The sequence below is a fragment of the Trematomus bernacchii genome, unplaced genomic scaffold (assembly GCF_902827165.1).
Source record: "Trematomus bernacchii unplaced genomic scaffold, fTreBer1.1, whole genome shotgun sequence".
NCBI classification, from domain to species: domain Eukaryota; kingdom Metazoa; phylum Chordata; class Actinopteri; order Perciformes; family Nototheniidae; genus Trematomus; species Trematomus bernacchii.
The window spans coordinates 1,017,224-1,042,609 of record NW_022987802.1 but is presented as its reverse complement, the minus strand read 5'-3'; the positions used below and the strand labels follow the sequence as shown (position 1 = coordinate 1,042,609).

The 25,386-nt window shown below is 42.6% G+C and overlaps 2 protein-coding genes across 2 annotated transcripts in view; one reads left to right on the top strand and one right to left on the bottom strand.

The window, feature by feature from the left end:
- itgav (integrin, alpha V) overlaps positions 1–4,307 on the top strand; it is a 48,804-nt gene extending 44,497 nt beyond the window's left edge. The window contains 2 exon segments of the mRNA XM_034150278.1: positions 259–378; positions 535–4,307. Coding sequence (XP_034006169.1) covers positions 259–378; positions 535–627 — 213 coding nt within the window. The 3' untranslated portion in view covers positions 628–4,307.
- A 746-nt stretch (positions 4,308–5,053) lies between these two features.
- Positions 5,054–16,169, bottom strand: si:dkey-69o16.5 (uncharacterized protein LOC100149419 homolog). Its single transcript, XM_034150277.1, has 9 exons — positions 15,947–16,169; positions 13,948–14,044; positions 13,507–13,595; positions 12,198–12,272; positions 11,585–11,664; positions 11,285–11,458; positions 6,321–6,380; positions 5,432–5,514; positions 5,054–5,206 (listed from the first exon to the last, which is right to left on the bottom strand). The coding sequence occupies exons 2-9, from the start codon at positions 14,040–14,042 to the stop codon at positions 5,146–5,148; spliced, it is 717 nt and encodes a 238-aa protein (XP_034006168.1). The 5' UTR covers positions 14,043–14,044; positions 15,947–16,169; the 3' UTR covers positions 5,054–5,145.
- Between the last annotated feature and the right edge of the window lie 9,217 nt (positions 16,170–25,386).

Genomic DNA, 25,386 nt, shown 5'->3' with positions numbered 1-25,386 from the left:
GTGTGTGTGTGGTGTGTGGTGTGTGTGTGTGTGTGTGTGTGTGCACCATGGTCTCAGGTTGTTGTCTTTTGAGTTGTGTTTTGTGTATTCAACATTTTAAGTGAGATGTATGTTCTACGGTTAAAAATAGATGTTTTGATATTCAACATATATTTGTGGAGCAAGTGGAAAGGGGTGTCCCTCTAACGATGCAAAAAACGTGTTTGGGGAGAAGTGTCCTTTTAGTTCACATTGACCCGTATTTGTGTGTGTGTGCAGGTGAGTGTGTCGGTGATGTGGGTGACGGAGCCCCCCACCGCGGTGCCCGGCTGGGTGGTGGCGCTGGCGGTTCTGGCGGGTCTTCTGCTGCTGGCGCTGCTCATCTTCATCATGTACAAGGTGAGAACACAGCCAGGCTTTTATTTTGAAAGGGAGTTAATGCTGGAGACGCTCTAGCACAATATCTGAGTACTTCTACTTTTACTCAAGTACCAGATCCTAATACTTCTCCCACTGTACACAAACAAACCTCCTTCTTCTTCTCTTGCTCCTCAGCTGGGTTTCTTTAAGCGAGTGCGCCCCCCCCAGGAGGATTGCACTGAGAAGGAGCAGCTGCAGCCGGAGGAGAACGGCAACACGGACGCCTAGAGGTCAAAGGTCGTCCTTTCAGGTTTCACTGTATTCACTGTCCAGGGGCAGAAAAACGGTACTGGAGTTTTTTTAAATTAGTAATCATGTTGTGTTTGTGCCAAAAGACAAATGGAACTAAAGCTAGCTGCCTGTTAGCCTAGCTTAGCATACAGACTGGAAACAGCTAGCCTGGCACTGTGCAGCTGACCTTAATATCTTGATAATAAACATGATGTTAATCTGAAATCTGTTGAAGCAGGAATTGTTCTTTTACAGAGGGTTGTGTATTTACCGTTGTTTTATTTGGGTTTTTGCAAGCATTAAACAATTAATGTATGAGTTTAAGAAGTGCTGGATCAGTCAGAGGCTAGCTGTTTCCCATTGTTTACAGTTGTTATGCTAAGCTAACTAGCAGTTGGAAAGAGTAGTTTCCAAACTGTCCACCTTCTCCCTTTGACTGAAGTCTCTGAACGCATCATGGGTCAAAAAGTTGTTGTTTTCCAACGTATTCTGCAGAGTGTGTGGCTTGATATTTATTTTGCACATTTTCTGACCCCGGAAAGATGAAACTGTTGGCGCTCGTTGCCCAGAAAGTCCAGAACTGCTGATAGGCCATTTGTTTTTTAACCCCGATCAACAACACTGTTTTGTGAAATGATTGGAGCCTGTAGTGAAGCTAGTTTCTAAAGGACGTTAGCCGTGAAGCTATCTCTGTTAGCTTCCTTAAAGAGCTAAACTCTTCCATGGAAAATATTGAAAGCAATAAAAAAACAGTGATTTAATAAAAGCTCTAAAATAAAAGCTCTAGAATGAATTAAGAGGATACGTTTTGTTTATAAGTCAATAATCACCAATAAATCGTCGCTGTTCCAATGCAATATTTTTGTACGTTTATGGAAACAACGTTATTTAAAATGAGGATAATGTTATTAAAAATACAAATGAGTGTTGACCAACCCGAGGACTGTGGTCATGGCCTTTATTCTCATAAGATAATGAGAACATTAGTGAAGTTTAAAATATATTTTGAGACAGCAATATGATGATGCGTTAGCAATAAATAAAATGGATAGCGCCGGATTAGCGCTCTATTTTTGGATAAAGATGGTTCAGTTTGCTATGGTGTGATATGGATAAGGAGTGTTACATTAATATATTTCCCCTGATATATTACTTTACTTTGTGTGTTTTTTTTTTGGGGGGGGGGGTGTGATTGGTGTCAATACTGCTTTGGGGATGCTGGTTTTGTGTCTTTTCAGTATTTTATTTTATGTATTTTTTCTAAAAAAAACTTGCTGATGATTACTAAATTGAGTCCAGCTCATTTCAATATGTTTTATTTTGTATTTTTTATGTTTGGGTGGAAAATCAATGCAAGTGATGAGTTTGTAAATTGTAAAATTGACTGTTGGATAAGACCCGCCCCCCTGAATGGTGACGTCCAATCACAGCCAGGCACGACAGGTCCGTCAGAGTCACATTCCTTAAAGTGGAGCATTTTTCAACTTCCATATATTCTTAGTTTTCCAGGTTACGGGTAAACAGCTCATTACTAAACTGCTCAATCGTTAGCATGTCCAGCTAGCTGTCTTTAGAAACCAAGCCTTACTTTCAATGAAAAGAGTTAGCATGTCATGAGCTAACGGCATTAGCTTTGGCTCATTCATTCATTGAAGTTGGGATGCTATCAACTTTTATGTTAATATTAGCGGCTTTGTCCTGCTCTAGCAGACTCCAGGTAACATTAGCTAGCTAGAGTCTGCATTAACAGGAGCTTTTGTTTAGCTTAGCATGTAGCCATGACAAGTATATTTAAAAACCTGTTAAAGGCTACACATTTAGACAAGAGGCTACGTCTCTAACCTGACGGACAAGTAGCATACCCAGCTTATCGTATTTGACTCTAAATGGGACCATAATGAAAATCATGCTGTGTTGAACCAGACTTAAATCTAGCTATTGAGACCCTGAACTCGTCAGGAAAATTAGGTAAATAAAGAAAATGTTCTCATAGACTTCAATTCAATCAGAAAAGTCCTCCCCTGCTGGACATTAAAGATAGTGCAGGTGAACAAGAACGTTTACTAGCGCAGCAACATCAACTAAGGGGGTGGGGCTTAACACACCTGTCAGTCAGCTGTAACTTTCCTGCACTGAGGCTCCTTTGTTCTTTACACCTGTTACCTGTTGCTGTTTTTGTAATAGTGTTATTTGTCCTCAGATTTAAGAGTTGTATCTGGCAGCTTTTTCTGATAGTGAAAATGCGAAAAAGCAGGTTGCCATTTTATTATGTCTGTGTGCGAATGTATGAAAAACAAAACAATTGGCTATGAATTTACCCATATTGGGTTAGCTTCATGAATTAACAATCACAGTGAAATCACTCCACAGGAACACTTAAATCGCAGTGTGTGTTTTTTAGTTGTTAATTGTTATTCACTGCTTTCGTGTTTTTTGTTCCAATAAATTTCGTCCTGAAACTTAATTTCCCCCGCAGATGTTTAACATGCACTAATGTCTACTTGCTTACACATATGTATCAATTCCTCTAAGTGTTTGCATCGAGATGGAGGTCAATCGAACAGAGATTTATTTGAAACGCAAACTTTTCAAGACTTTTATTTCCATCATGTCCATCAAGGTTCAACAGGACTGAAGTCGCTTCAACTCAGTCGCTTCAAAATATTCTCAAAAAATGTAATTTAGTAAAATGTCTGTCGTCACCTAGCGTGTTTTCAGGAGTGAGAATAGACGCGTGGCTAAAGGCCCGTACACACCGAGGAGAGACGATTAAACAACATGTGAAACACTCGCCTGGTTATATTTCAAATTAAATATTCCAGGAGAGCAGCGTAAATTAGATGAAACACTGACTGACATGATGTCAATGGTTTTCTGAATGTGTTACCCCACTGGTGGATTTAAAAACAGAGGTATTAATAACTTCGATTAATATGCAATTTATATTTCAAGGGCCTTAACGGTACGTCCACACGGCAGCATCACGTGCTTCAACGGAGACGCTTCCCATTCACTTGGGGTGGCGTCACGCTTTGCCGAACTGCATTGTGGTTCCGTCGCTTCGCTTTTTGCCTCCGTTGCTCGCTTCGAAAGTTGAGAAAAGTTCAACTTTTCAAGCGTCGACGGAAGCGCCAGCCAATCAAATGATATGCCAGTACAAGCTCTACCCAATCCAACCGCATGCTTGTGTGTCCGGGGCGGGACATTAATGTGATTGGTTGTTGGTCGCACGCCAGACACGCCCACCGGCAAGCTTCAACGCGACGCTGCCGTGTGGACGCACCGTCACTGTTAAAGGTAGTGCAGGTGGTATAAGCTGCCTTTAATAACGATTAATAACGTTTGACATCTCGTTGGAAAATCTATCTTGATACGGGAAAGAAATGTGGTTCTATGCCGTGTCATTTTCATATCCTGTTAGAAATTATTCATAACCTGTGTCATTAAAAAAAAAAGGCCCTTATAGAAAAGAGTTCAAAGTCTAAATAAGATGGAAAATCAGTTAACAATAAAAAATCTTGGTTTGTTTTACCTTTGTTTTGTATTTAATTCTTTCTTTCTGCCCGGAGAATATAAGGAGTATTTTTGATGTATGTATTCTTTCACCTAAAAAATAACTTTTTCATAAGATGATGATTTCACCTGTAAACTGAAATAAACTGATTTGTTCACATTTATTTTTCTCCTTTGTCTATGTTGTTTATCAGAGGAATAATGATTTTCAGATAAAAGGATTCCTGTTTTCTCAGAATCTGGACTTTTCCCCTTTTTTACTTTTCCCTCCGAATGTGGACTTTTTTCAGAATTATGACTTCTTTCTTAGCATTCTGACTTTTCTCAAATTGTTGACTTTTGTCAGAATTTTGACCTTTTTCAATTTTCTGACTTATCTCAGAATCTTTGCTGCTTTTTTTTCAAATTGTTGACTATTTTTTCTCAGAATCTGGACTTTTTCCCTTTCTTGACTTTTCTCAGAATTCAGACTGTTTCTCAGAAGTTTTCATTTGTTCTCAGAATTTTGACTTTTTTCTTACAATTCTGACTTTTTCTCAAATTGTTGACTTTATTTTCAGATTTCTTTTGTCAGAATTCAGAATTTTCCCTTTCTTAGCATTCAGACTTTTGTCAGAACTTTTTTCTCCTCTTGTATCACAAAGATTTATTACAAAATATAAGTTTTCTTTTTAATTTACTTCAGGTTTTGTTAAAGAAATACTTTTGCATGAGGGGAACATCACCACTCGTATCTGTTGGAAGCATTTTCTCAACTTTGTGACAGAGCCTGTTTCCAGTCTTTATGCTAAGCTAAGCTAATCCGCTGCTTAAACTAGCTTCACATAAAGTAGCACAAAGAATATATATTCAATTAATCTACAAGTCAAATTATATTTAACTTAAATCAGAAAACTTCTGCACAGTGACACAATGGATTTAAGATATTTATTTAGTTTTGACCAAAATGCCAATCTGAGTAATGTAAGGGTGGGGCTTCACATCCTGCTTCCCTCTGATTGGTCAATGTGTCAGCAGGAAGCTGAGGTCACTTCCTGGGTCGTAATCCACCGTAGGCTTTCCCCTAAAACACAAACGCATCATGATAATTATTACTGATGTACTTTCAGCTGATGGAAATACACAGAAACTGCAGTAAAAATATTCAGAACAATGTGAAAATACTCCTTAAAGTCCTGCTTTTGAATTTACAGTTTTATTTTTTTCCCGAAATCTTTTCTCAAAATGTTGAATTTCTTCTCAGAATTAGATTTTATTCTTCACATTTTGGTTTTTCCATTTGTGTTACCTGGTGAAGAGTCGAGCCCTGGTGGTTCCCAGCAGCGTGGCTTTGTTTCCTTCCACCAGCAGCAGAGACCCCTCCCTCAGACCCTGGCGAGGCAAAACATCTCTGTAAATCCTCAAATAAAAAGTCATACAAATAATATATTTCACCTTCTTGGCCGGCGAACAGTGTGTGCGGCCGACTGACAGTAAATAACATTAGATATATTGTGCACTAATGGCTGATATGGTACATTTCCAAAAGCTCTAGTTCTGTCCTTACACCAATTTTGTATTAACTTCATATTAACCTTTTGCATTTGATAGTTTACACAGATTTACCATCAGAATCCTCATTTTTTCAATAATTGGAATTTTATTTCAAATCTACGGAAGAGGATTAGGGACACATATAACATTGTGAATTTTTCTCAGAATTTGAAGTTTTTTCTTAGAATTCAGACTTTTTTCTTGAGAATATTAAATATGTCAGAATTTTTTATATTTTTCTTATAATTCTGACTTTTTCCCTCTGAATCCCTCTCAGATTTTTGACTTTTTTCTCTGATTCCTGAGATTAACCTCAGAACTAAAAAAACCTTTGGTCAGATGTTTAAAATGTCCACATGTGGCCCTAATCCTCTTCCGTATGAACATTGAAATCACTGACACTTCTTGCTAATCTTTCACAATAAAAGCACACCTATAAAGGCGAGGAAATGATGTAACATGGATCTGCTGGAGTATTTTTTAATGTCAAACACTTTTGGAGGAAGTGCTGACTTGAATTGATGGTAGCAAAACAGTTATTTAAAAAGGCAGTGAGGCCAGTAGAAATGTATTTATAAAAACCTGTAATCATGGAAGAAGATTTGAGTTTTTATTTACAGGTGAAATGAGGAATACATTCTCACCAGGACACTTGGAGTATCTGGTTCCTCGTGGTACTGGGTGATCCTCTGCTCTCTGCTCTCCTGCACAAAAGCAACACAAACAACACTTCCCATAATGCTTTGAGGGATTCAAACAGCCAGTATAAAGTTAGCATTAGAGTTTAAGTGGTGTTAATATATGGAGATTATCCTGCTGAACTAAACGTGTAAGTATCAATAGCCGCGTTCACACCGCAGTACTTTTCCCACTTTAGTTCCGATATAGTTCCGAAATGTTGCGTTCACACCAAAAAGAGCCGGAACTAGAACTTAGTTCATTAGAACCTTTTTTACCCCCTTTTCAGTCCCTGCTAGAGAGCAGGTACTTTCGTGGGAGAAGAAAAAGGTTCCTATTTCTGATTGGCTGGGCGGATTGCAAACCACGCCCCGTAAAACTCCCAAAAGGTTTTGTGAAGCCGCCATTTTATTATCCTCGCATTAGCATTATTAGCATTAGCCCAGCGCACAAACGCAGAGAGACTAACTTATGGCAACACAAAAGAAAACATGGGAGCGGTGGAGATGAGGAGGTGTCGGCGTTCTGGCGATTTACTCGGAAGGCTTCAGTAGAAGCTGCTGGGAGTCCCAGCAGCTTCTACTGAAGCCAGGCCCCAACTCCGGGGACTTCCGGCCGGGGACTCCGGGCGGCAGTATACGCCGTGAAGTTGTTTGCGGCCTGCCAGTAAACCCAAAGTAGAAGAAGAAGAAGTGACGTCAGCGGCTCATTTGCCTAACCCTCCCTCAGGGACTTATTCCGGTGTGAACGCGATCTGAACTTAGTTCATGAGAACTAAAGAGTTCTCATGAACCTTTGTGGGAAAAGTACTGCGGTGTGAAAGCGCCTATAAACGTTTGTTTGACACTCAGGCAAGCTTCCCGTTATAAGAAGCACCTTTTTAATGATTTTTAAGAGACATTTTGTGTTTTGAATCCTTTTTGAATCACAGTAAACTGGTTATCTGTCGTCTGCTGGTCACACAGAAAATACTATTTAAAACGTCACCTCGGGCTCATGAGAGTAAACATAGCTGATTTCTGAAGCCCTTTTTACAAATAACTTTAACACTCAGAAAACATTCATCCTGTTTGAGTAATAACCAAGATAGTATAATGAGACAACAGTCATGCTAATGGCTGTACATATCTCTACCTCTCTATTGCTGATGGAGCATTTTGACTTTTCTCCACAAATGTTGAAATGTTTCTTCATTAATATACTACTTTATTACATTTTAAACATGCTGCTGTAACCAAATCATTTCCCAAATTGGAATCTGTTTTAATGTCGAATCAGCATGTAGTGTTTCTCTAAGGGCTGACAGTACATTCAGCCTGAACTGTAACTATTTCCATTTGCTGACGCTGCATTGATTTTTGATAACCGTAGCAGTAGTTCCTGTCGCCTCCTTCCTGTGGTTCCTCTCTGCAACGTGAGATATACTTTATGACTTTACAGCAAGTGACTTAGAGTTAAAATCATAAACAACTGATAAAAGGAAGCAACTGATAAACCCTCAGCCAATCAGAGCCAGCTAGGTTATCATAGAGAGTTCAGTGTTGAGACGCTCAGCGATTTACTGCAGGCTTCTCTATAAACCTCTGGAAAGTCCTTCTTCACATCACTGAGCCTCTGCAGCAGCTCAGGGAGCAACACTACAAGTAGTTAAAGTACACAAGTATTACCAGAGGAGGGAGAAGTACTCAGATCTTGTACTTCAGTAAAAGTACTCAGATCTTGTCTTGAGTAAAAGTAGAAGTATTCAGATCTTGTACTTGAGTAAAAGTAGAAGTACTCAGATCTTGTACTTCAGTAAAAGTAAAAGTACTCAGATCTTGTCTTGAGTAAAAGTAGAAGTATTCAGATCTTGTACTTGAGTAAAAGTAGAAGTACTCAGATCTTGTACTTGAGTCAAAGTAAAAGTACTCAGATCTTGTCTTGAGTAAAAGTAGAAGTATTCAGATCTTGTACTTGAGTAAAAGTAGAAGTACTCAGATCTTGTACTTGAGTAAAAGTAGAAGTACTCAGATCTTGTACTTGAGTCAAAGTAAAAGTACTCAGATCTTGTCTTGAGTAAAAGTAGAAGTATTCAGATCTTGTACTTGAGTAAAAGTAGAAGTACTCAGATCTTGTACTTGAGTAAAAGTAGAAGTACTCAGATCTTGTACTTCAGTAAAAGTAAAAGTACTCAGATCTTGTACTTGAGTAAAAGTAGAAGTACTCAGATCTTGTACTTGAGTAAAAGTAGAAGTACTCAGATCTTGTACTTCAGTAAAAGTAAAAGTACTCAGATCTTGTACTTGAGTAAAAGTAGAAGTACCAGAGTGTAGGAATACTCTGTTACAGTAAAAGTCCTGCATTCAAAATGTTACTCAAGTAAAAGTACAAAAGTCCAAATATACTTAAAGTACGTACTCTAAGTATATATATATATATAAGTACTCATTCTTCTAAAAATAATGAACTAATTAGGGTTTTAACTTGTACTTGTATTGGTGTATTTTGACTTAGTGTCGCTCCCTGAGCTGCTGCAGAGGCTCAGTGATGTGAAGAAGGACTTTAATCCAGAGGTTTATAGAGAAGCCTGCAGTAAATCGCTGAGCGTCTCAACACTGAACTCTTTGTGATAATCTAGCTGGCTCTGATTGGCTGAGGGTTTATCAGTTGCTAGCTTTTATCAGTCGTTTATGATTTAAACTCTAAGTCACTTGCTGTAAAGTCATAAAGTATATCTCACGTTGCAGAGAGGAACCACAGGAAGGAGGCGACAGGAACTCGAGCAGTGGTTCTCAACTGGTCCGGCCTCGGGACCCACTTTTTCCTTTGTCAATAGATCGCGACCCGACATTTGAACCACTCAAATCTATTCAACAAAAAATCGTGCAGTAATATCGTACGCTTTGCAGCATACAATATGAATGAAAGTGAAGTACAGGGCATATATCCCTTATATCCCTTCACAGAACTAAAGTACGCTTTTAAATAAGGTTTAATGAGATGATGGAATCAAAGCTGAACTGTATAACACAAAAAGGCCCACATGCTGAAAACCAAACCCCAGAAGAGAAATACTAACATATAAACTACGCATTCTGGTACACTCTGAGGAGAACATAAATACATCTATTGCTACCCGACATATTAATAATATTTGATGCCATTGTTTGTGTTTCACTTTGTTCTGACAGCTTGCTGCTCCTCACAGAGAGAAGAGCAAAGAGGAGAGAGTCTGTGAATTACTTTGTGGGTAAGGGTAGATAGCCCCCATTGTTCTGTGACCTGTCAATCATCAAACCAGGGGTCATATTTCATTATGTGTTCATTTGTATCTGAAGTTGTACCCATGGATGTATAAAGAGTAGTTCTACCGCTAAGTTATTCTCCGTGGGGACTTCCGGCAACCATCTTGATTCTGATTGGCCAGAAGACTAGAAAAAACATCAGCAAAGATGTTTTATTGAGAAGATGATCACTACGTGACAGAAGTTTTCAAAACCGTTTATGGTCTCCGGTACTTCCAGTCCAACGCCTACTGCATGCACAGCGTTAGAACATCGGGCCTTCAAAATAAAAGCTTGACTTTTTTCCCAAAAAAAGAAATGATGTTTTTTTCAATTATTTTTTCTTCGCTCACACATCTGCGACCCACTCGAAACGGGCGACCCATCAGTTGAGAACCACTGAACTAGAGGATACGATTCCTGAAGAAATTGCGGTGTGAATGCTGAAACGCTGAACTAAATACAAACATGTGGGTGAATTATGGGTAACACTTTTCCCAATGCTCAAAGACACTTGTGTTATGAAAGTTATGAATGTCGGGAGTAATAGCCGTCGATTCGTAATCGAGCTGAACATTTGAACACTGAGATCAGGAGAGTGGGGGGAAAAGCCAATACAGATTTAACAGGAGAAGAACATATGGTGTGAAGAGTTCTCAGCATTCACATAAAAAAACTGTAATCCGTAGAACGTCTTTTGAGGATGCAGTTGAGTTATATCATAGGAGACAACTTAACTAATACTGTAAAGCAGAAAATAGTCAACTAATGAGGGTTTTATAGAGTATTCTTACTTTGCTGCAATGCAGACACTTTCTGTTGCAATCCACGGTGCGATGAGAACTTGATTTGCATAACGCCTCAACACCTTATGTGTCTTTTTTTATGTTGCTGCTTCTCATGTTGAGCCACGGATGTGAACTTATTTGTCTTTATTCTATGACTAATGTGTGCTTTTCTTCTCTATATTTAATAAGTTAGCTTAGCTAGTTAGTTAGCTTAGCTTTTTTTACCTGCTATGCCACTGTAAATGTCCTGCAGCGGGCAGGACTAATTCTGATTCTGTTTCACCGAGCTGCTGGGCTGATTTAGATTAATTTTGGGTCCATTTGAAAGTTTTAGGGGACTTAAAACTGACATTTTTGATGCTAAAAATGTCAGAAATGTATTCAACATCCTCAATAACGTCCAAAAACACTACAAAATTGTCCAAGCCATAACTGCATTATGCTAATTGTGCAAATTGCCCAACATATGCAGGTTAGCATCCGGCAGTTTCTATGTGCTGGAGACCCTATACATTTCTATCATAATTAATGCACACAATATCTTGTTTTTGTATAACTGCACATATTTTTATTCATTCTATTTCAATGTAAATACTGCTATATTTTACTATATTTTGTATATGTTATTATAGTTTTCTTAAAATAGTTTTCTATCTGTGTTTTACATTTCTGTTTGACTTTTATGTATGCACCACGACACCAAGTCAAAATCCTCGTACGTGTCAACCCACCTGGAGATAAACCTGTTTCTGATTCTGATAAAACGTCAGGGTACTCAACATGACCAGGTTCCCTACACCGGTGAGTAGATTATTAACTACAAAAAGCTGAAAATAATTAAGTAAATAGGGTTTTTGCTCATTGAGTTTTGTGACGCACCCCCATGTGGCGGCTGTGGGGGTCGGGGTCCAGGAAGTGGGGGTTGATGTTGAAGGGGACGAGGCTCAGGGCGGAGAAGCAGGGCGGGCACACGATGGGCATGTCGTTGGTGGTGTTGATGCTGACCGTCGCCACGTTGGTGCCGGCGCTGGAACCCATGTAGGGGACACCATCCTGGGGAGGGGGGCGTAAAGTGTGAGTGAGTGAGTGAGTGAGTGAGTGAGTGAGTGAGTGAGTGAGTGAGTGAGTGAGTGAGTGAGTGAGTGAGTGAGTGAGTGAGTGAGTGAGTGAGTTTCTCACCTCCAGCACTCTCTTCCTGATCTCTGTCAGCACCTTGTTGTCATAGAGACTCTTCAGAAGTCGGAAAGTGTTTCCTCCTCCTGAAACACACACACTGACATTCACATCTACAGGTACATCTACAGGTACGTCCACAGGTACATCTACAGGTAAGTCCACAGGTACGTCTACAGGTACATCTACAGGTAAGTCCACAGGTACATCCACAGGTAAGTCCACAGGTAAGTCTACAGGTACGTCTACAGGTGCGTCTACAGGTGCGTCTACAGGTGCGTCTACAGGTGCGTCCACAGGTGCGTCCACAGGTACGTCCACAGGTAAGTCCACAGGTACGTCTACAGGTACATCTACAGGTAAGTCCACAGGTACATCCACAGGTAAGTCCACAGGTAAGTCTACAGGTACGTCTACAGGTGCGTCTACAGGTGCGTCTACAGGTGCGTCTACAGGTGCGTCCACAGGTACGTCCACAGGTGCGTCCACAGGTGCGTCTACAGGTGCGTCTACAGGTGCGTCTACAGGTGCGTCTACAGGTGCGTCTACAGGTGCGTCTACAGGTACGTCTACAGGTAAGTCCACAGGTACGTCCACAGGTACGTCAGCTGCTCCTCACCTATAAAGATCCCCTCAGCCTTCCTCACAGCGGCGACGGGGTCCGGGGCCTCGTGGATCCCGTCCACCTCGTAACCTGCAGGGGCCAAACACAGGATCAGTGGGAAATAACATCATTTCATTTATTATAAACTAATGCACGGACACAAAGGAAAAATACACATGAAAATACATGAAAATACATGAAAATATTTAATATAACAAAGAATATACATAGGAAAGAAAATACCAAAGAACTGAAAATACTAGGGCTGTCAGTCGATTAAAATAGTTAATCGCGATTAATCGCAAATTAATCGCACATTTTTTATCTGTTCTAAATGTACCTTAGAGGGATATTTTTCAAGTTTTTAATACTCTTATCAACATATGAGTGGACAAATATGCTTTATATGTTTGTTTATTATCATTTGAACAATGACAAATATTCTCATGAATATTAAACACAACAACCTGAACATTACAAATATTCGCCTCAATTCAACCTAGAACCTCTATCATACAATACTGTGTGTGTGTGTGTGTGTGTGTGTGTGTGTGTGTGTGTGTGTGTGTGTGTGTGTGTGTGTGTGTGTGTGTGTGTGTGTGTGTGTGTGTGTGTGTGTGTGTGTGTGTGTGTGTGTGTGTGTGTGTGTGTGTCTCAAGGCATATATGCTCCAACGGGAGCTGCCTGGATGCTGCAATCATGTTGCGCGTACTATCCGTGCTGAGTGTGCTGACTTTTCGTACAATGTCCCACTAGCTAGCACCAGATGCTAACAACAACAACAACACGTAAGGTGTGCCTCGCTCGCGCGAGTCGCGCCACACATACACACTCCCTCCCGATGGCCAGTCCGGGCCTGCCAGTGAGCGTGGAAGTGGGCACAAGCGGGCACAAGCGGGCACAAGCGGGCGGCAGGAGCGGGGCTGTCAGCATCAGCTTGTCGATGGTATTTTAAACTCGATGCGCTCTCAAACTACGGCGGCCGAGGACAAAAAATACACATGTGTTAATCGCGTTAAAATAATTAGTGGCGTTAATTTTTTTTTGCGTTAACGCGTTATTAACGCGTTAACTTGACAGCCCTAGAAAATACAGAAAAATACTCAGGATAACACAATGAAAATACTTAGAAAATCCATACATAGACATAAAAAACTGGAAATGCATAGGGAGAAAAAATACAGAAAAATACATGGATAAAACAAAGAAAATAAATGGACAATATAAAAAGAGAAAACTTTTTAAAATATAGGAAAAAAAAGGAAAATCCACCACAAAATACCTTCATATACTATTCAAAACACACACACACACACACACCTACCCAGACTGTTGAACTTGTCTCTGGCAGTTTTAGTGTAGGCGTCTCTGTCGTGGAGAGCGTAAGGAACAAACAGAACTCTCTTCACATCTCTTGAGGAAAACACAAACACAAACGTTCATTAAAACTGTACAGAGGCACGTTTACATCCAAGCTGACACTTTAAGTAATATTCATAATGTGTTTTACAGTGTTAGCTGTGATTAGGCTCTTCGTAGTGTGTACTTGTCGGACAGCCTTATCTTTCGTGCTCAACTTTTGTAGATATTTTACTCTTTAGTTCTGTTTTATTTTCTATTTTGAGATGTTTGTTTGTTTCTAGTCTTTTAGTCTTTTAATGTTTCCATCATATACAAAGCCTTAAAGGTCAACATGTAGTATAAATGTTATTAGAAAATAAAAGTGATCAGGTGATGAGAAGTGGAAGAGCTGCAGGAAACGTACCGTCCGAAAAAGTGTGAGATGTTTTCCTGACAGTGGTCCAGATACCCGCTGCCGTGCAGGGTGGAGTTAGACACCAGCAGGAGCCTCCCCTTCATCTCTGCACACACACACACACACACACACACACACACACACACACCACACAACACACAACACACACACACCACACACACACACACACACACACACACACACACACACACACACACACACACACACACACACACCACACACCACACACACACACACACACACCACACACACACACACACACACACACACACACACACACACACACACACACACACACTTTAGTGAATGAAATAAAAAAAATACAACAATAACATGTTTACACTAACATGGATGAATGTAAGAATGTGAAAAAAAAGCAAAGGAGAATTTATATAAAGATAAAAAGCTGGGGTACATGGTTGGATAAAAAGATAAAGCTGCAAGCAGGGATGAGCGGGTCTCCGCGCAGGTCCGCTGTTGTCCGCACGTCGACGCATCACGAAGACTTGCCCAAACGTGGGAAGATCCGGGCCGATCACACAATGTCTATAGGAGTTACAGCAGTAACAAAAAAATCTTGTTTGATGCCGAGTGATCCTTCGCCATGGCAACGGCATATGATGACACCCCATAATAAGCTTAGATGTCTTGAGGACCGAAGTACTGGGCCGTTTGGAGCATGTTCCCTGGAGTTATGAGAAAACCGTGTTTCGTGGCGAGCATTGTGTTGCCATGGCAACGGCATTTGACAACATTTCAAAAATGACATGTACATGTCTTCAGGGATGGACTGTTAGCACACATGTGAAGTTTGACCACTTTTTGACCAGTTTCATAGGAGTTAAAGCAATATCGTGTTTTACGGTGAGGGATGCGTTGCCATGGAAATGGCATTTGATGAGACCTCAGATATAGCGTAGAGCTGTTAAGGCATGGACCAATGATATACATGTGAAGTTTGATGGCGATAGGATCGTGTCCATTGGAGTTAGAGCGACATTGTTGCCTTGGTAACGGCACTTTATGAAACCTCAGATTTGAAGTAGAGCTGTTCAGGGCGGCAGTGCCAACCATCATGTGATGTTTGGCGGCGTTCTGAGCATGTCAGTTGGAGTTATGACATCATCGTGTTCCATGGCGAGGGATCGCCTAGCATCGAGCGAACGTGAATATCGGCGCCACATCGCGGCTACGCCGTGCGGGGAAAAGTTGAGATTTGTATGACTTTTCCTCCCCCATGTCTCGAGACGTTACCCGCCAAACTAGAAGTTGATCGGATAAAATCCCTAGGAGGAGATCTCTGAAGTACGGAGGGCGTACAGGAAGTTGGCCATTTTGAATTTGGCATTGGAAAAACGCCAAATAAAAAATTGCTGACTTCCTGTATGTTTTTTTCACACTTCCAAGAGGCATTTTGGTTCGCACGCGCTATCTGCCGCCATGATTTCGGAAACATTTTCGGTGCTTTTGCCGGTCGTTTTCCCTGTTTTGTGTATGTTTGGCAGGGTTGGCACTTGGCGAGCGTTTACAATAGGGTCTTCACCGACCTCTGGTCTCAGACCCTAATAATTGGAATTATAGGAAGTAAAAGTTAGAATGCATTCTTGTTGCACATGTGCACCGAAAGTATCAAATAAAGATATGAAAATAAGAAGTAAAAGGTCCAATAAAATACAAATAAACAATGGAATAAAAACATCTCAAACATGTCAAGTCAAAATGTGCTCATTATATAAAGATACAATATAATAAAGACACACACACACACACACACACACACACACACACACACACACACACACACACACACACACACACACATACCCCCCCCACACACACACACACACACATACCCCACACACACACAAACACACACATAGACACACACACACAAAGACACACCACACACACACACACACACACACACACACACACACACACACCACACACACACATACCCCACACACACAAACACACACACACCTACCCAGACTCTGGCAGTTGTAGCGTCTCTGGAAGGAAACTCTCCAGGGGCTCACAGTCCGCCGGTCACAGAGCTGAGATCAGCCTGTGTGTGAGGCAGGCAGCGCGCGGACAGGTGTGACGTCACTGCGGGGTCGAGGTTCAGGAACACCCCCCACCCGGGTATTCCTGTCGCGTCCCACTTCACAACAACTTCTGCACACACTGCGCATGCTCAGTGATGGAAGAAGAACTGATTTCAGAGTAAAAGAAAAACATAAAAAATACAGAATGTAAAAAAAACGTAACACACACACACGCAGTCATGTAAAGAATTATTTACTTTTCTCAACTCTTCTTCAGATTGTGTTTTCACCAAACTTTCATCACATCATCTCAGGATCTCCCCTGCCACCTAGTGGGTGAATTAGGAACTGAACACACATCATGTTCCCCCCTCTGTGTAGGAAGCTGCTCTCAAGGTTCAAGGTTCTTTATTGTCAATCTGACATAGCTACAGAGTAATTATGCAGTTGAAAATCTTATGTCACAGGCTTCTCCAACAATGCAACATAATAACATAACATAATAACAATAAGAGCAAGAGCAATACAAAAATAATAATAGTTATAAAAATGAAATAAAGTTATGATGTGGAATAGTGCAGTATGAGTCTATATACAAGTTATTGGAATGATATATATATATTAGGTATTAGATACATACTACTGAGTAGCAGTTGAATGTTTGATGTTGTTTCAACAGTTCAATTGTTTAACAGTCTCACTGCCCGCGGGAAGAAACTGTCTCCGAATCTTCTTGTCCTTGCCCGGATGCTGCGGTAACGTCTGCCAGACGGCAACAGAAAGAACAGTTTGTGGCTGGGGTGATGGGGGTCTTTGATAATCCGTAGTGATTTCTTCCTGAGCCGCTGGGAGTAAAGGTCCTCCATGGATGGCAGCTCCGTCCTGGTGATGTGCTGTGCAGTTTTCACCACCCTCTGTAAAGCCTTACGATCGAGGTCGGTGCAGCTGCCGTACCAGGCCGTCATGCTGCCAGTGAGGATACTCTCTATGGTGCACCTGTAGAAGTTGCAGAGTATCCTGGAATCCATTTTGAACCTCCTCAGCCTGCGGAGGAAGAAGAGCCGCTGTCGAGCTTTCTTGGTGATGGTGGTGGTGTGAAGAGACCATGTCAGGTCCTCAGTGATGTGGACCCCAAGGAACCTGAAGCTTTTGACTCTCTCCACCGTAGTCCCATTGATGGCGATGGGGGCGTGTCCCTCTCCCTGCTGCTTCCTGTAGTCCACAATCAGCTCCTTTGTTTTGCTGATGTTGAGATGGAGGTTGTTCTCCTGGCACCAAGATGTCAGGTTTTCGACCTCCTCTCTGTACGCCGTCTCGTCATCGTCTGTGATCTGGCCGATGACGGTCGTGTCATCAGCAAACTTCACGATGGTGTTGGAGCTGTGTGTGGCCACGCAGTCGTGGGTGAACAGGGAGTAGAGGAGAGGGCTGAGCACGCAGCCTTGAGGGGCACCGGTGTTAAGAATCAGGGTGGAGGATGTGATGTTTCCCACCCGCACTGCCTGGGGTCTGCCCGTCAGGAAGTTCAGGATCCAGTCGCAGAGGGCGCTGTTGAGCCCGAGGTCTCTGAGCTTGATGGCCAGCTTGGAGGGCACAATGGTGTTGAATGCTGAACTGTAGTCAATGAACAGCATTCTCACATATGTGTTCCTGTTCTTCGGGTCCAGGTGTGAGAGGGCAGTGTGGAGGGTGAGGGCTATGGCGTCGTCTGTGGACCTGTTTGCTCTGTAGGCAAACTGCAGGGGGTCCAGAGATTCAGGGAGGGAGGAGGTGATGAATAATTTGACTAACCGCTCAAAGCACTTCATTATGATGGAGGTGAGTGCTACTGGGCGGTAGTCGTTGGGGCAGGTGATGATTGTCTTTTTGGGGACAGGAATGATGGTGGAGTGTTTAAGACATGTGGGGACTACAGACTGCAGCAGGGACCTGTTGAAGATGTCTGTGAACACCTCTGCCAGCTGAACTGCACACACCCTGAGAACACGGCCAGGGATGCCATCAGGTCCAGGAGCCTTGTGTGGGTTAACCCTTTTAAAGGATTTACACACATCTGCCCTATTTAAAACAAAAGGGCAGTGTAGTTCCTGGTCCCTCTGTACCTCCACAGCCTGGCTGCTCTCAAAGCGTGCAAAAAAACTGTTTAGCTCATCTGGGAGAGATGCGCACGCAGACACTCCCGCAGCACCCCCCGCTGCTCCTTTGTAGTCAGTCATTGTCCTTAGTCCCGCCCACATATTCCTAGTGTTACAGCCTTTGAAGTCAGATTCCACCTTGTCTTTGTACTGTCTCTTTGCATTTTTTATTGCTCTCCGGAGATCATACCTAGACTTCCTGTACTCCTCCAAATCTCCCGCTGTGTGCGCGAGAGTGCGCGCTTTCAGTTTGCCGCGCACCTCACCGTTTACCCAGGGCTTTTGATTTGGGAATGTCCGTACAGAAACCTTCGGTACCACGTCATCGATGCATTTCCCAATGTAGCAGATGACAGTGTCCGTGTGTGTGTTGATGTTATTGTCCTCAAACACACTCCAATCCGTAGATGCAAAGCAATCCTGCAGTGCTGAATCTGACTCCTCGCTCCATCGTTGTACTGTCCTTGTTATCGGTCTGTCCCTTTTAAGTTTCTGCTTGTAAGCAGGCAACAACAGTAGTGAGATATGGTCTGATTTGCCGAAGGGAGGGCGAGGGAGAGCCTTATATCCATTCCGGAAAGGGGAATAAACATGGTCCAGTATGTTTCCCCCGCGCGTCGGGAAGTTGATGTGTTGGTAATATTTTGGCAAAACCTTCTTCATGTTGGCGGTGTTGAAATCTCCGGCCACAACGAACGCCGCATCTGGCCGTGAAGTCTCGGTTTTATCAATAAACCCAAACAGCTGATCGAGTGCCGTGTTGTTGTCGGCGAGTGGCTGCGGCGGGATATACACTGCTGTTATCACAACAGATGTGAATTCCCTCGGCAGATGGAAGGCCCGAAGGCCCGACATGAGATCATGAGGTGCTCTAGCTGTGCGGAACAGTCCGATGCTCTGGGAACAGACTCCTGCTGCAGGCTGTGAAACAAGACCTCATCTCATCCTTAGCAAGTTTATTTATACAGAACCTTTCAACACAAGGCAATTCAAAGTGCTTTACAAAAATGAGAGACATTAAGAGCATTAAGAAATAGTGCAGCAGAAACATATTATAAAATGGCATTTAAAAGCAGTCATTAAAAAGCAAAGACAATAAAACATGAATAACACAACATGTGAAAAGTTCCATTAAAAGCATCGGCCAAAAAGAAAAGTCTTCAGCTGGATTTAAAAGTAGTCAGAGTTGCAGCAGACCTGCAGGTTTCTGGGAGTTTGTTCCAGATGTTTGGAGCATAATAACTGAACTTCTCCATGTTTAGTTCTGACTCTGGGGACAGAGAGCTGACCAGAAGACCTGAGAGATCTGACTCTGGGGACAGAGAGCAGACCAGAAGACCTGAGAGATCTGACTCTGGGGACAGAGAGCAGACCAGAAGACCTGAGAGATCTGACTCTGGGGACAGAGAGCAGACCAGAAGACCTGAGAGATCTGACTCTGGGGACAGAAAGCAGACCAGAAGACCTGAGAGATCTGGATGGTTCATCATTTAGCAGGAGGTCAGAAATGTGTTTTGGGCCTAAACCATTCAGTGCTTTATGAAACAGCAGTATTTTGAAGTCTCTGACAGACAGGACGCTAGTGTAAACACTTCAGAACTGGACTGATGTGTCTTAGGCCTAATTCCAAACCACACCCATCCCACTCCACTTCGTGAGGGAGTGACACTCGGAGCTGAACGAGGCTCCCTTCTTTCAGGCGGAGGATGTAAAAACAGCGGCAACAAACTCCCCTCTCTCCGGCAGACACAGGACATGCCGTAACTTTAGGTAACAACGGTTTCAAATCAAATAAAACTCCAAATATCTTTAATTGTGTTTCTTTTTTGTAAACCTCTTTTAGTTTTAAAACCATACATTTATAAGCTTCATAGTTTTTGCAACAATCAGTAAATATACACAACTTTATAATAAAATGCACACATTTACCTTTTTCTAGACTAAACACAGGTATGAACCTAAGTTGAAAAAATAAGAAGTTACCATGAATGCGCAAGCAGAGGGGTGGAGTGTAGGGGCGGGTTGGAATTGGGCCTTAGTGTCAGTGAGGACTCGAGCAGCAGCTTTCTAATAGATGTGTTAGTGAGACCTGCAAAGACACCATTACAGTCAGGGCCGGCCGTAGCACTGGCGTTATAGATGTTCGCCTAGGGCGCCAGATCTGGGGAGGCGCTGCACTGGTAGAAAAACATTTTTGACCGTTGGCGCTCATCCTCATTTTCGGGCCTTGACGTAACAATATTCATAATTAAGTAAATGTAACACCCTTTTCCCCCCGGTTACACTTTTCATTTGCCCTGTACGATGGGCGCTGTAAGTGATGAAAATGGGGGATGTTGGCTTATCAGGCGCCCGCAGCTCACAGCCAAAGTGCGAGTGAGCGTGGGAGCGAGCGAGGGAGAGAGAGAGGGTGCACCGGTACCGGCGCTATTGTTAATAGCACCTGGTGCTAGCTGCTCTAACGGATATAAGAAGAAGATGTTTCTACAATAATGTGGAGGGAGAGTCCTCTCCAGTCAGACTGAGAGGCTGATAACTACAGCTCAGTGAGGTAAAGGACTCTCTGAGAGGTGGAGGGAGAGTCCTCTCCTGTCAGACTGAGAGGCTGATAACTACAGCTCAGTGAGGTAAAGGACTCTCTGAGAGGTGGAGGGAGAGTCCTCTCCAGTCAGACTGAGAGGCTGATAACTACAGCTCAGTGAGGTAAAGGACTCTCTGAGAGGTGGAGGGAGAGTCCTCTCCTGTCAGACTGAGAGGCTGATAACTACAGCTCAGTGAGGTGAAGGACTCTCTGAGAGGTGGAGGGAGAGTCCTCTCCTGTCAGACTGAGAGGCTGATAACTACAGCTCAGTGAGGTGAAGGACTCTCTGAGAGGTGGAGGGAGAGTCCTCTCCAGTCAGACTGAGAGGCTGATAACTACAGCTCAGTGAGGTAAAGGACTCTCTGAGAGGTGGAGGGAGAGTCCTCTCCTGTCAGACTGAGAGGCTGATAACTACAGCTCAGTGAGGTAAAGGACTCTCTGAGAGGTGGAGGGAGAGTCCTCTCCAGTCAGACTGAGAGGCTGATAACTACAGCTCAGTGAGGTAAAGGACTCTCTGAGAGGTGGAGGGAGAGTCCTCTCCTGTCAGACTGAGAGGCTGATAACTACAGCTCAGTGAGGTGAAGGACTCTCTGAGAGGTGGAGGGAGAGTCCTCTCCAGTCAGACTGAGAGGCTGGTAACTACAGCTCAGTGAGGTAAAGGACTCTCTGAGAGGTGGAGGGAGAGTCCTCTCCAGTCAGACTGAGAGGCTGATAACTACAGCTCAGTGAGGTGAAGGACTCTCTGAGAGGTGGAGGGAGAGTCCTCTCCTGTCAGACTGAGAGGCTGATAACTACAGCTCAGTGAGGTGAAGGACTCTCTGAGAGGTGGAGGGAGAGTCCTCTCCAGTCAGACTGAGAGGCTGGTAACTACAGCTCAGTGAGGTAAAGGACTCTCTGAGAGGTGGAGGGAGAGTCCTCTCCAGTCAGACTGAGAGGCTGATAACTACGGCTCAGTGAGGTAAAGGACTCCCTGAGAGGTGGAGGGAGAGTCCTCTCCAGTCAGACTGAGAGGCTGATAACTACGGCTCAGTGAGGTAAAGGACTCCCTGAGAGGTGGAGGGAGAGTCCTCTCCAGTCAGACTGAGAGGCTGGTAACTACAGCTCAGTGAGGTAAAGGACTCCCTGAGGGTTCAGATAGTTCACTTTAGTCTAAGTTATCTCAGTGGGTCTCAAACGGTTTGGTCACAATTTATGTAAACACATATTTCCAAGGCACTCCTTTATAGTTATTGGGATAAATAAAAACAGGTTAGAAATCATTCCAATGTATACTATAGGACAGTAACCAAAAATATAGTTTAAAACTGGGGAGATAAAGAAATATGCATGAATAAATAAATGTTAAGGTAAAATAAGATATGAATGAACAACAAAAATAAAATACGTTACATTTATTTGTTATTGGCTATGGGTTATTGGTTATGTTCACATACTTATTTGATTATTAAAATGTAAACCGATCTTTTTCATGTGGGTGTTTTAGAGTTCCCCTAGATCTAGTAGTAATTGCACCAGATTGAAGCATTTAAAAAAAAACCTAGAGGATGTGACGTCCACCCCCCTCCTTGGATACTCTATTGATCTTTATCTTTTCTACTGTAGGGCTGCAAATTGTCTAGAGCCGGCCCTGATTACAGTAGTCGAGTCTACTGAAGATAAAAGCATGGACAAGTTTCTCCAAACCCTGCTGTGAAATTAGTCCTCTATATGTTCTTAAAGTGATAGTAGGCTGATTTAGTAACTGTTTTAATGTGACTGTTGAAACTCAGCTCAGAGTCCATGACTACACCTAGATTTCTGGCTCTATCTGTTGTTTTGAACATTGCAGACTGAAGCTCAACGCTGACTTTTATTCTTTCTTCCTTGGCTCCAAAAACCATTACCTCAGTTGATGATTGGTGATTGACACCTCTTTTTAACCGTTAGAGCCAATGGAATCGAGGGGAGGTTCCTAAATCCATCTAAACATTACCATTGGTGAATGAGAGTGATGCGCAGCCAGCATGTCCAAAACCGGAAGCTCTCAAACACTCTATATGAAAACTAGGCTTATTGCCATAAATGTTATGATGGATTATCAGTAATCATTTCAAAGTGACACAGAGACATTGGATTAACCTTCAGCAGCGTTTATATGCGTTTTAATGCCTTTGAACACAACTTTTGATCAGAAAACAGCAAAGGTGAGACATATTTGCCGTTTTAGCCATGTAAAGTGAAGTTGTGTGTTGTCTTTACTTGCCTTCGCTGCCGTGAGTTCTGGTCGCTCAGTGATGATACTTATACCATTGGAATCTGTGGAGTCTCAGCTTTCATATGATATCTAGTTTGTGCAGATCCGATGAAGTATAAACGATTGCTACCGTGAGTTATGTGCTAAGTGCGTTAGCACCCTTTCGCTTAGTGCTAATTCAGACGCTCGGCGAGAGTTGTGTTTTGTTTAGGTTAAAATGGTTCATATTGTCAGGTAGCTGAGTTTCTTCCCATTAAGTGGGTATGACACATTAATAGGTTGTTAAATGTTAAGAAGCCCTGAGACACAGTTTCGTGAATATTGTAGTTTTTAGCCGGCGGGGGCTCTGGGCTTAACAGGTTAAGTAGGATTCAAACCAAGAAAGAACTGTTGTCGAAAGTCCCACCCGGTTTTCCAGTAGGTCTAGTAATATGTTGTGGTCAACAGTGCATAGCTATGGTAACTTATTTTGTTGATTTTCATTATCTGAGCCAGTGGCGTCTTGTAGATGTTAAAGAGAAGAGGCCCCAGTATGGAGCCTTGAGGAACCCCACGTGTCATATTTGTCCACTCTGATGTGTAGTTACCTATAGAAACAACGTTTTTCCTGTCCTTTAAGTGGGATTGAAACCAGCTTATAACTGTTGTCGAAAGTCCCACCCGGTTTTCCAGTCGGTCTAGTAATATGTTGTGGTCAACAGTGCATAGCTATGGTAACTTCTTTTTTTGTGTTTCATTATCTGAGCCAGTGGTAGCATGTAGATGGAACCTTGAGGATCCCCACGTGTCATATTTGGTCAACAGTGTCAAATGCAGCGCTGAGATCTAATAATACTAACACTGAAGTTCTGCCACTATCTGTGTTTAAGTGGATGTCCTTGAAGACCTTAACGAGAGCAGTCTCAGTGCTGTGGTGCGGTCGAAAGCCTGACTGGAACACATCGAAAAACGAACAATAACAACTTTCAGAATAAAAGAAAAACATTAAAACTACAAAATTAAATAAAAGCAACACAGACACACACACACACACACACACACACACACACACACACACACACACACACACACACACACACACACACACACACACACACACACACACACACACACACACACACACACACACACACTCACACACACTCACACACACACCACACACACACACACACACACACACACACACTCTTTCACACACACACACACACACCACACACACACACACACACACACACACCACACACACACACACACACACACACACACACACACACACACACACACACACACACACACACAGCTGAATGACTGACTGAGGCTCATGTTTTATTTCCAGCTCCTTTTATTTATTTTTTGTCTTTTGTTTCGCCGATAGTAGTAATAAGTGATAAAGTAATAAAAAACAGCGTCTGTGTGTGATTACACTTCTGACTGAACGTCTTCATTGTTCAGTGTGACAATAATCCACAAGTTTCTCATTCACAGTGTTCCCCTTGTTCCACTGAAACAGGAAGTGTGTTTCTGGGTCACATGGTAGCATTCAGGCGGTGCACGTCTAAAGAAGGTAGATCATAGAATAAAGAAGCAACTATATATAAACTAGTGCACATAGTAAGAGAGACCCTCAAACCCTTTGGATTATATTTCATAAAGATGTTAGAAACTCTAGAATATCTCAGATGATGTGTCGGCTCTGTTTCACAGCAACATCAGCTTCAGCAGCTTTCCAGTTTCATATCGGGCCCGACAGGAAGCAGCTGAGGACACAGAAAAACTGATGAGTCATGAGAAATTCTATCAACATGTTATTTACTAAGAAGTCCAAAGTAATGAAAGTCGTGTCTACCGTGTAACGCTCTTCAGTTCCTCCATCCCATAGTGATGAGGGCAGCGCTACCCTCCGCATAATCAGCAGCCCTGCGCCTCCTGCGAGCGCGCCCCCCACAGCTCTGTGCAGACAAGACGGGTGCGTTAGTACTCTGTGTACTATTACTTCACACAGGTGTACTCTGTGTTTACTATAACTTCACACAGGTGTGTTAGTACTCTGTGTTTACTATAACTTCACACAGGTGTACTCTGTGTTTACTATAACTTCACACAGGTGTATTAGTACTCTGTGTGTTAGTACTCTGTGTATTAGTATTCTGTGTATTAGTAGTCTGTGTATTAGTACTCTGTGTATTAGTACTCTGTGTGTTAGTACTCTGTGTATTAGTACTCTGTGTATTAGTACTCTGTGTGTTAGTACTCTGTGTGTTAGTACTCTGTGTGTTAGTACTCTGTGTATTAGTACTCTGTGTTTACCGGAGTGCAGGCCTGGCCCTGTGTGGGGCACAGCTCCAGTTTGCAGTGCAGGTAGATTTCATTACTTCCTCCAGAGAACTCGAACATGTTGAAGGAGAAAACGCTGGACGTTCCCTGTCCGTT